This window comes from Carcharodon carcharias, chromosome 26 (genome assembly GCF_017639515.1).
Source record: "Carcharodon carcharias isolate sCarCar2 chromosome 26, sCarCar2.pri, whole genome shotgun sequence".
NCBI lineage: Eukaryota > Metazoa > Chordata > Chondrichthyes > Lamniformes > Lamnidae > Carcharodon > Carcharodon carcharias.
Genome location: NC_054492.1, coordinates 28,311,920 through 28,324,188, shown reverse-complemented (window position 1 = coordinate 28,324,188; position 12,269 = coordinate 28,311,920). Strand labels below are relative to the sequence as shown.

General features: G+C 39.3%; 1 protein-coding gene across 2 annotated transcripts in view; it reads right to left on the bottom strand.

The window, feature by feature from the left end:
- The window catches only part of pias1b (protein inhibitor of activated STAT, 1b), a 130,188-nt gene that overhangs the window by 42,274 nt on the left and 75,645 nt on the right, over positions 1–12,269 (bottom strand). For both annotated transcript variants that reach the window (XM_041174877.1, XM_041174878.1), the window contains exon 2: positions 11,535–11,985. In XM_041174877.1, coding sequence (XP_041030811.1) covers positions 11,535–11,985 — 451 coding nt within the window. The remainder of the gene's footprint in view (positions 1–11,534; positions 11,986–12,269) is intronic.

Genomic DNA, 12,269 nt, shown 5'->3' with positions numbered 1-12,269 from the left:
GATTGCATAATTGCCAGCCACAATGTTTCCAGACAACATCCACACACACACACACACACACTTTCCAGTGATCTTCCAATCAGCAAGGCTAATGCACACAAGGCACCGACTACCCACTAGACTATTGAGGAGTTCTCATTCTCTCCTCTTCATACACTAAAGAATGACGGCTGCTGAAAAGAGCATGTGTGGGGATTGGGTTTGGCTCCCGTAGGAACAGTAAGTCATTGAAGCATGGTCAAATAGTCCGATGACATTCATTTTGCGGAACTACATATGAAAAACAGCCATCTTGAGGTACTCACAGACAGCCAGCGTCCACTTACCCTAACTCCAGTGTGTCAGCATCTTTGGAGGAGGAGAATATTGGCAGGGGACGGGGGAAAATGAAACCCTACCTATGGAACAAAACTGCACAACAATTTTGTTGAGATCTAAAATTGAATATCTAACTTGACAGCTATAATGAAACACCTCTTGTTAAAAAAAATTTAAGTTATGCTTTCACATGAACAAAACCTTTGATACAAAGGTCTCCTGAAAGAACCCAAAAGCCTATTGACAGGTCTTGCTGTAAGTATTAAAGTGATTTCTTCAAGCGGCATGCTTCCAGGATTCCATGCAGAAATATGGAGACAAAGTTTCAAGTTACTGCTGATAACAACATAGTTCACAATCTACCCATCTGCTATAAATAACTTGGGCGTTAAGTATCTTAACTCTTAAGCCTCACTGCTATCAGGAGTGCCATGTTCCTGGAGAACGAAGTCCTTGAAGTGAACTTGTGACTTCTGTACTATCTCAAAATCTGACTACAAATGAATAAAATGCAGCAAGGAGGCACTTAGCTATACTCAGGAACTGAGGCAAGTGCCCCGATAGATTATAAAAATGAGAATTTCAAAAACATACAAAAAATTGTGGTGGAAAAAGTACACACTTTCAATTCACAAAATACAAGTGTCTACTCTCCAAAAATAAAAAGTACACAATTGGCATAGCCCAGGTTACAAGCACTGCACTAAAGGGCCAATAGCTTGATAACAAGGTTTTCCAACTGCAGTCAGTGCATTCCAATTGGTTTGGGCTAATGCAAAGGTTTATATAGTTCAAAAAATGTAAACACATCTATCAAAGTACCCATCTCTAGTAAACTTTAAAGCACAATAGACATTACAGTTCAACATAGATAGTACCCTCGAGACAGAGAAGCTGAATTCCTAAATTAGAGTGGAAGTAAGTGACAAAATGAAGCAACTTGATTAATTTACACTCCTCCAAATTCAGAGATAGCAATGTTAAACAACACTGTTGATCAGGAATCAAATATTGTGAAAAATGGAAAAGGAAGGCAGAATAAATTTGAAAAACCAGAAACATCAACTCTCAGCAAGCTAGTTTGGTAAGAGGATTTGTGGCTGGGGGCAGGAAGCAGATGACTGAAGTGTAGAAGTGGAAAAAATGCATCTCAAAAAAAGTCAACATTTGGCTCCTTATTTTCTAAATTTACAGCAAATGGAACACTAGTGATAATCATGACTCCAAGAAAGTACATACTAGTATGTGAAAACTAATGCATAAGAAGTCACCTGTCAATCCTGATAAACGCACAGAGGGACACAGGATGATTTTGCAATAAGGTGTTAGTGAGCAATTAAAAAGACAGGATAAATAACATTGAAACAATGACTGAGCAGCATGTAAGGTTAAAGGGGAGAGTGCAACGTACAAGGGCATTATGCCCTGTAACAAACTTCAAACCTGGAAAGGTTGTAACATTTTGAAGCTTATTGAAACTGTGTGCAATACTGAACTGTGGAGTGGCCAGAAGTTAGCTAGGACAGATGGCAAAGCTGAGGCATCAGTGGCCCTGGTTGCGATAGTCAAATGATGTATTGATGAGATATATTGACTTTGCAACTTCCCAGCTTACATTGACTTTTCACACTTTGGCATCCTACATTATAGGCCTTCAGATTTCAAAGAAATAAATATGTAGCTCTTTCTTTAGAAGAACATAAGAAATAGGAGCAGGATTAGGCCATTTGACCATTCAAGCCTGTTCCGCTGTTCAATAAAATCATGCTGGCACTGCTACATCAACTCCACCTTCCTGCACTCTCTCAATTCACTTAGCATTCAAAAATCTATTGAGTTTTGTCTTAAATATACTCAATGACTTAGTATCCTGGCTATCTGGGTGGAGCATTCCAAAGATTCAAAACCCTCTGAGTGAAGAAATTTCACTATCTCGTTCTTAAGTGGATGACTCCATATTCTGAGACTTTGGGCGCCTAATTCCCTAGCCAGGGGAAACCAGCTGTCAGCATCTATCCTGTCAAAGGTCTTGAGAATTATATGTTTCAATGAGATCACCTCTTATTCTTTTAATTTAGTTTATTTCCAAAATCTAATTGCAAATAGGCATCAGTAAATTTACGCCCAAGGTCACAAAGATTATTAATTTGGATTTATATATTATTTTAAATATCCCACGGTAATTATAGAGATGTAACCAAAAACAAAATACATGCCAAGCCAATGTAGGAGATATTAGGGGTAAACAAAAGCTTGGTTAAAGAGATGGAAGGTTTTGAGGATTCGAAGATGGGGGGGCTCAGGGACAGAATTTCAAAGTATGTGGCCTGTTGCAAATCTCAAATCCATAATTCATTGGTTTTAGAATAGGAATTTTAGTTTTAGAAATTAAAGCTTGAACTTTACAAAATGGGGGTATTTGATTGAGAAATTGGTAAAAGCAACCCTGAAGTAAATGCGATTCAAACAAGCTTGGAGTCTATTACACATAAAAGGAAGGGGTCGTGTTAACTTAAGAGATTAACAGCCAGAAAGTTATCATAAAACAGCAGTTGGGCTCACTTAGCTAAAGGACTGGAGACATGATGTTTGCAACTATGCCAGTAAAGGACAAATTATTCATGTGGTTTCTCAGAATTAAAGAAAACTTTGGAATTAATAGGTTTGCATTTTGAGAATTTCAAATTTGCATTTCTACCTGGGAACAGGCTGTGTATCACATTGCCATGGAGATGGGTGAAGCTTAGTGAGATTCTTTGTTTTGAGTTATCTCTGCGAATTAGGTAAGGCGTTGCCAGGAGGCAAGACTGGTCGAGAGATGCAGCTAAGAGACTGTGACAGCTTTGGGTGTTAGGTAACTTGCAGCTCCTTGGAAGTTGAGAGATAAAGCCAGATCTACACCTGAAGTAGAGTAAATGCTAAATCTATTGCCCATGATATTGCTTGCAATTGGGAGCTAGTATTCGGTATAAGACAAAATTGGTAAGGGGAAAAAACAACTGGAAGATTTGTTTAGCTGAAAGGAAAAAAAATCTACAATAACCTTCTCCATAAAAGGCAGTTAACTTTCTTGCAGTTGGAGCTCTGGATGAAATCAGCTTGGTTGAAACCATAGCAGTGGACTATTGGAAACCAAGGATGGTTTCTGATGTTTTAAACCACTGCTCGGGGGTCACAAGGAGGCTTGTGCTTGAGCTGTAGAATCTAGAGTCATGAGATTAGTGAAGGAATTGGAGGGTTGCTTAGCCAAAAGCTAATGGAAGGATTCCCCACCATGAAATCTTGTACCTTAGCAAATAGCTGGAAAACTAGGAAGCAGTAAAGTAAATTCCAGAGAGCTGTAAACCTTCTGAGTTGGTCCCAGGAAAAGTGAATGAACCTTAAAGATTTCATAAGACAAGGGAACTCTAGAGGGGGAAATAGAAAGTAGCACTGGGTTTATTCATAAGCTACAGGGTTAAGTAGTAGTGTTTGCTTTGTTTAATTTCTTTTTGTATACAATAAAGTTTGCTTTTGTTTAAAAACAAAATCCTGTGGTGTACTTCTGTCAGTTAACTGCTGAACGCTCAGATTTCTTAAACATGTTAACAATTCCTAATTGGATCATAACAAGCCTATGTAGCTAAAGGCAGAGCCATCAATGGTGAGGTGAGAGAAGGAAGTACATCAGGTCAGTCAGGGGAATGGGGGATTTAGGGTTGTATAGCTGGAGGAGTTTAGGGTTAAGGAAGGGCAAGGTCATAAATGGAGTTAAGCATGAGTATATACATTTTAAACCTGAGGCATGGAGAGGAAGACCCAACATATGTCACGAAGGACAAGAATTATTGATAAGCAGGACTTGCTGCAGGATAGGATAGGGGCAGCAAAGTTTTGGATGAGCTGAAAATCACTAGCCTAGAGGACAAGGGACAAGCTTGGTGAGGACTAGAATAGTTGAGTTTGAAAATGGAAAAGGCATAGTTGAAGGTCTTAGCAGGAACATACACAGGCATGCAATGTTACAGCTATGGAAGTTGCTGTTTTATGATACAAACAACATGGGGTCAGAAGTGCAGCTCAGGGTCAAATAGGACATTGAGGGGGTGCACAGTCCAACTCAGCTTGAGACAGTGGCCAACAAGGTAGAAAGAATGATATGGAGTTTGTGGAAGGGACTGAAGTTTTCCTTGGAAATGGTTTGAAGACAGGATAGCAAATAGACATTCTGTCAGAGAATGGATTTTTTAAAATATTTTTGAAGAATATTATATTTTTTGTAAAGGTGGCTGGATGTCTGTTTGCGTGTGTGTAATTTAATTAACCTGAGCAAGAGACTGATAGGAGTCAGGTTGTCGGGGAGGGGGGCGGGTTGAAACATGAAAAGGGCAGAGGTGTGTTAAGTTTGGGGTACAAATAAGTAGATTAAATCTAACAGTTGCATTTTTAGATAAGTGGAAAGCTTGTTTGAATATCAAAGGGCAGTCAGAGGTGACAAGAAACAGGACTGCATCTTCTAGGAGTTCCATAGGTAAATTGTAGTGGTGTTATTATATTTTATTGACCTGAAAGCAAAGACAAGATAGAGATATAAAAGATTTTATATTTGGAAGGATTGGAGTTCCAAAGAGGTTTGAGAACAATGGGCCAGAGATGAAAGCGTTACTGTGAATAGCTGGGGTAGATGTTGAGATGGAGCTATGGAGATAGCTGGAGCTGAGCTAAGGGCTGTTAGCTCTGAGCTGGGAGGAGGTACAGTTTGAATCAACCATCCAGTCAAGCCAGAAAAATTTTGGGCTGCAACATGCAGTTTCATTCTTAAGTGGATTCCACTGCAGAGTGGAAGAGGGTAGAAGGTATGCCTGTATTGAAGCTACAACAGTTTGTCTTGTGTAATATTATTGGATTTCGTATTAGACATCTATAAGGGAGTGTTGCCTGGAGGGTGTTTGTGGGTTTCACTAAGTATAGAGTGTGCTTTAGGAAATGTTATATAAGACTAACCTTAATTGTATAACTGTAGTCTTGTGTGCTTAAGTTTTCTTTTATTCTTGTTAAAAGAATTCTTACTTTTTAATTTTTAAAATCCCAAAGGGGTTACTGGACCTCTTATTGCTGAGATTGGTATGTCCTTTTTTGTATTCTGAAAACAAGAAGGAAAGGTTATGGCCCTTAGGCCAAGTTTCCCTTTGGGATTTGTTTTGTGCAGCAATTAACACCAGTTGTAGTCATAACAGGTTGAGATAGGTGGTAGAAACATGGTAGGGTCAGAAGCTAGATTAAAGAGATATAAAATCGAGTTGTGGGAAAGGCGACATATTCAATAACTTTGAACATGAATGGGAAGCTGGAGATGGGGCAATAATTTGCAAAGAAAGAGAGGTCCAAGGTGTTTATTTGTGTTTTTTTCCTGAGGATAGGGTGATGCAGTCATTTTGAGGGGGAAAGGACAGTACTCAAAGACAGGGAGCCATTTAGAATATCAGCTAGTAAGGAGGTCAGGAAGGCAAACTTGCAAGGGAATAACTTGTCAGATAGCAATGCTCATTGACTTCTTTGAAGAGGTGAAAAAGAGAGATTAGACAAGGATAACACGTTAGACTTAATATGTAGACATCTAGATTTCTAAAAGGCCTTTGATATTCATAAAAGACTAATGAATAAGATCAGATCATGCTGAATCATAGGAAAGCTCCTTAGGCAGTACCTTCCAAACTCTCAACCACTACCATCTAGAAGAACAAGGGCAGCAGATACACGGGAACACCACCACCTGGAAGTTCCCCTCCAAGCCATTCACCATCCTGACTTGGAAATATAGCGCCATTTCTTGACTGCTGCTGGGTCAACATCCTTGAACTCCTTCCTTAACAGCACTGTGGATGCACCTACACCACAGGGGCCGCAGCGGTTCAAGAAGGTAGCTCACCACCACCTTCTCAAGGGCAATTAGGGATAGGCAATAAATGCTGCTCTAGCCAGTGACACATCCCGTATAAGAATAAAAAATAGTGGCAGAATGGAATATAGTTGGCTGAAAGACAAAGGGGGGAGTAGGGATAAAGGGTAGTTATTCAGAGTGGCTTAATTGGAAACTGGAGTGCCCCAGAATCAGTGCCAGGATCATAATGATTTAGGCTTTGGAATAAAAAAAAATTCTAAATTTGGGTATGACACTAAATTGGGAGGGATAGTCACTGGTTAGGACTCAACAAATTACAAGATAACATAAATAAACATGCAGAATGGACATGAGTTTCAACATAGATAAGTGTGAGGTATTACATTTTGGTAAGAAAAATCAAGAGGTCACAAGACTTGAAAAATAAAATAATCACCTGGTAGTACAGAAAATTAGATAAAAACAAAAAACTGCGGATGCTGGAAATCCAAAACAAAAACAGAATTACCTGGGAAAACTCAGCGATGCTGCCAGACCTGCTGAGTTTTTCCAGGTAATTCTGTTTTTGTGCAGAAAATGAGTATTGCTGAGAAAGAGAAACATACTTTGTGTCTTGTCCAAGCTTTTTGTCTTGCACTCAATCAGGACAGGTGCAAGAATGTCAAATTTCAACGGGAGAAGCAATTTATACTACATGAGAATAGAGCGCTGATTGGTTGGCAAGTCGACTCTAATCAGTTGAAGTGCTGCCATGGAAAACGCACCAAGGAATTATTGTCCCCACTCTCTTGTTTATCTTAAAAAATATACAATGCCTGGACATGCTCCTTTTGCCTACAGAGGACAGGTATTTGCATATGAATATGTAGCTCCTAGCAAGCATAAGTAAGCCACATTGTAAACCCAACTGATAACCTTAAATTAGTTGTCAGTGTAATTCATAGCACACTTGGGAGTGTTCAGCAAATGCTGTCCAATTGTGGAGAATGTACCTTCCTGAACATATCCAGGCATTGCACATATCCAGGGTGGGGGACAACAGTTCCCTGGTGCATTCTCCATAATAACACCTCGAACAAAGTCCACTTGCCAACCAATCAGCACCCTCTCTCATGCAGTATAAGTTGCCCCCTTTGAAATTTGGCATTCTTGTGTCTGTCCTGATGAGTGCAAGACAAAAAACTTCGACAGCATCGCTCTTTTTTCAGCAATACTGAAAAATAATCTTAAGTGGGGTTGAGGGTCAAAGGGATCTACGAGTACAAATACATAAATCATTAGAAGTTGTAACATAATATAGCCATAATGAAAGCAAAGTGCGTACTAGAGTTTATTGAATGATAGAATGAAAAGTAGAAAAACTTTGTTAGTGCATCAAACCATGGTTAGACTACGCTTGGAGTTCTATGAAGACACTATTAAAAATGATACAGACACTAGAGAAGGTAAAAAAAAAATTACAAAGATAATACCAGAAACAGCAAGATAATCTCCATCAGGAAAGGATGAACTGGCTGGGTCTCTTTTCTCTTAAGAGAAGCTGAGGAGTAACTGAACAGGTATTTAAAATTTGATAGAATTGATGCAATACATAGGCAGTGGTCTTCCACTCATGAGAAAGAGCAAACTAGAGTACATCAATATAGAGAGGAATCAAGAGATCAAATAGGGAATTTAGGAGAAACTTCTTTACCTAGAAATTGAATAGTTGAGGTGAATAGTAAAATGCATTTTAAGCTGGAAAAGTGTATGAGGGAGAAAGGACTAGAGGGTTATGCTGATAGTCAGATGAAGAATGATGGGACAAGGCTTGAGTTAAGCATGAACACCAGCATGGACTGGTTGGACCAAATGGCCAGTTTCTGTGCTGTATACTCTAATGAATCTATCCATATAATTATACAATGTAACATTGTGCCCCAAAGCACTGGTTTTTCATCAGGTGGAGACAATTAAAAAACCTGGGCCATGCAAAACAGCTGGACACAGGCTGAGAGCATAAACAGTAAATTAGTGTATGAGCAGAACCCTAACCTCTTCTTGAAATACAAAATAGTAAATTTGAATAGAATTCCATTGTGGTGTGTTGACTTTGAACAACAGATAAATACATTTCGAAACGTACTCCCAATATTGCTGAAAAAAAAAAGAGACATGTCTAAGCTTTTCGTGTTGCACTCATCAGGACACTCACAAGAATACCATTATAAAAGGGGAAAACAACAATTTATACAGGTGCATCAAAGGCATCCTGCAGGATAATGGCTACCCTGATCAGATCATTTCACAAACTTAGAAGAGTAAGAGGCGGCTTAATTGAAGCCTTTAAGATCCTGACAGGGCAGATGTGCAGAGAATGTTTCCTCTTGTGGGAGAGTCTAGAACTAGGGGCCACTGTTTAAAAATAAGGGGTCACTCATTTAAGACAAAGAAAAAATTTTCTCCTAATCTCTGAGGGTTGAGTGTCTTTGGAACTCTCTTCCTCAAAAGACGGTAAAAGCAGAGTCTTTGGATATATTAAGGCAGAGCTAGATATATTCTTTATAAACAAGGAAGTGAAAGGTAATCGGGGGTAGGTTACATTCAGATCAGCTATGATCTTATTGAATGGCGGAGCAGGCTCGAGGGACTGAGTAGCCTACTCCTGCTCCTAATTCATATGTTCGTATGTACATCACGCAAACTCATGAATGGGCCAAAGGCCGTCACTTTCAGCCCTGTAAGGTGCCTAGTCTACCTCAGATTACCCTGGAAGGGAAAGGTGTCTTAAAGATTTGAGCAAGTGAAGCTAGCTGTTTCAAATTTCTACTATGCAGTAGTAACACGAGTGGTATTTGCCACTAACAGGATGCTGCCGTCAAGAGACGGTCCAGAGAAGGTTCACGAGGTTGATCCCGGATATGGAGGGATTTTCTAATGAGGGGAGGTTAAAAAGGTTGGGCCTGTACTCATTGGAATTTAGAAGAATGAGAAGCGACCTTCTTGAAACACAAGATTCTTAGGGGGTTTGACAGGTTAGATGCTGAGAGGTTGTTTCCCCTTGTGGGATAGTCTAGGACCAGAAGGCATTATCTCAGAGTAAGTGGGCGCCCAGGCAGAGATGCAGAGGAATTTCTTCTCTCAGAAGGTAGTGGAATTCTTTACCAGAGGCTGGATCGTTAAGTGTTTCAAGGTTGAGATAGACATATTTTTAATCAGTAAGGGAATCAAGGGTTATGGGGAAAAGGCAGGAAAGTGGAGTTGAGGATTATCAGATCAGCCATGATCTCAATTTGAATGGGGAAGCAGACTCGATGGGCCGAATGACCTACTTCTGGTCCAACATCTTATGGTCAAGCCAAAAAGACGCTCTATCACACAAATGAGTAATGTGGTATATTAATTTCAGTGCCAGTGTGATACTAGGTGTGTAGGCTGTATGTCCCAAAGACTGGCGGATCGTATCAAACAGCATGTCCCAGCCTCTGTTCACAACGAGCATGGCACAGACTGTACTCAACCAGTCGGTGCTTGCAAAACTCAAAAGGGTCCAACATTAGATGTGATTCCATGATTGGACAACATATGCTAAATAATCCCCAATGTGCTAAGAATGATGCTGACAATCAATTTAAGATTGCCAGTCAGGCTCGCAGTGTGGTGCATTTGCATGTTCTGGAAGCTACATATATTAATACACAGGGCCCTGTTCTTTGCAGATTGAAAGAACATAACATACATTGCGCCTGTTTCAGCTAAACAAAATAAGTGACAGCCATTCACTGACTCATTCATCAGGGCAATGCCTTGGCCAACCAGGGTTAAGTTGGTTTAATTTTCAAACAATGTTTGGCAGTTAACTGTCAGTCACCATCAGTGGTGCATTCTCCATGGCAACACCGCTTGCCAACCAATCAGCACTCTCTTCACATACAGCATAAATTGCTGTTTCCCCCTTTTATGGTATTCTTGACTGTCCTGATGAGTGCAAGGCGGAAAGCTTAGACATGTCTTTTTTCAACAATACTCAAGTTCTGTATTACCAAATTACTATTTGTGTTCCCAATACTTTGGTAGGCATTAAAGGGTGACCATAATCAGAGTATGTTCTATTTTGGATATACCTGGGGAAAGAATAGGAAGAATATGCTTTAAATAGCAAGCTAGGTATTTCATAAACCAGCCAAGTGCAAATTATAAACAAAAGTGCTTGATGACCATAGTGTGTTCAACACATGCATTCACATAGACATTAGATCATCAAAAATAAGGGTAGAAACTAGATATGGAACCTGGTACAGTAAGGGAGATAGAATGGCTACTAAATTTTAGGATAGCCAATGAAAACCAATAAATTTTGATCTGATAAGCCACTTATTATACCTTCATAAGGAACACAACTATACATCTACTCCTCTAACTATACACCTCTAATTTTTCAGGTATTACAAAGTACTGCATTAGCAAGTTACAAAAATGCACCAAATTGTGAAAGGGAAATATTGCACAGCTGCATGGTTTTGAAAAGCTATTTTGAAAATATGGAGATGTCAACTTGCCAATTGAAGATCAAATTAGATCTGGGAATAAATGATAAGCTATCATTCATTCCTGAGACTTAATTGTTTGCAACTGTTGAATCCCTTTGAGCTGAAGGACAAATTGATGAGTTTGTTTGGTAGGGGTGCAGGTAGGAGAATGTAACGATCACGATAAGCTTACTGTGTCAGATTGTCTGATGTACTGCATTGCAAATTCTTCTCCTTTATCTATTGACCCCAAAAAATATGAACAAAAGGTCATAGCTTTAGATATTGCCCTGCATTAACACTACCCCATTCTTTCTACAAGTACCAGTGCACTCTTCAAAATACAATATAAAGAGTCCAAAGAAAATGGAAGTTGCAGACACATCTCCCTGGTTGCAAAATCATGCCATGCTTCTTCCTCAAGCAGCAAGCCAAATTCAACTCAAAGTATAATTAGCATGATAAAAGAAAAATTATTAAAATAGGTTTCAAAATTGGACATTGTTCTTAGGTGGGCATGCAAGTGCGGATGTATAATTAAATTTATCATTTCCTTAACAGTTTGTGTTGGAGAAATGATTGTGGTGACTAAGTAAAAAGCAGAAAGGCTGATGAATAGTCACTCATCTTAAAATAATCGAAATTTATGATTAAGAAATTTCATTTCAGCTGTTCATAAAACAAGTCATGATAGATATAACGTAAATTTAAGAAAACTTTTAAAGTATTTTCAAATAAGATAAAATTAGTTTATTAAATTAGGTTTCTTATTTTCACCTCAATGGCAACAGTAACAAAACAAGGCTATTTTGGACATTGTTTCTTACCTAGACTAGTTGGTTTAATCAATTCATCAAGAATGTCATAAAAGGGCAGTTTCTGCAGTTTTACATCCGGGTGGACAGGATGGAGCGATGATGTCAGGTGCGGCAGGTCTAGTTCATGTTTAGGTCCCAACAGAGAAACAGCAAGTAGCGGAGATGTTGTTGCATGCCCATCATAGGAGAGCTGTGGGATAGCAGCTGGCGACAGTGGCGTAGTCATGGAAGTTGGAGTCGTATGGACAGAAGAAAGGGTCAGGTCAGCGGGGGTCACAATCTTCTGTGGGAATCTCCGCCTATATAGTTCCTTAATTTTCATCTGAACAGCTGGGCTGCAGCCAGCTTTCAACAAGTGCAGTGCCTTTGTCAGGAGTTCGTGTTTACGACCGTGTTTATTCCGTCCAGCATAGCCCAATAACACTTGGAGCTCCGACACTCTAAGGCTCATAACCATTTGCTTTGAAGAAGGAATGGAAAGAGGAGAGAAAGAAAATCATTAATAGGAAAACGTTGTCTTGCGATGGATTAATGCAACGTTCTTTTCTCGATGGGCTTTCTACCACAAAAAAATTACACCTCATGCACCCAATCACAAATCATGAAGATTTCAAATTAGGAACCAATTCAAGCAAGGTTTGACACATTAGCCAGCATTCAATATCCTAAAACAGACCTAACCTGGAAGCAGCAAACAGCCTCAGTTAAGTAATTTTTTTAAAAATTGAATTCAGAAAAGTTTAC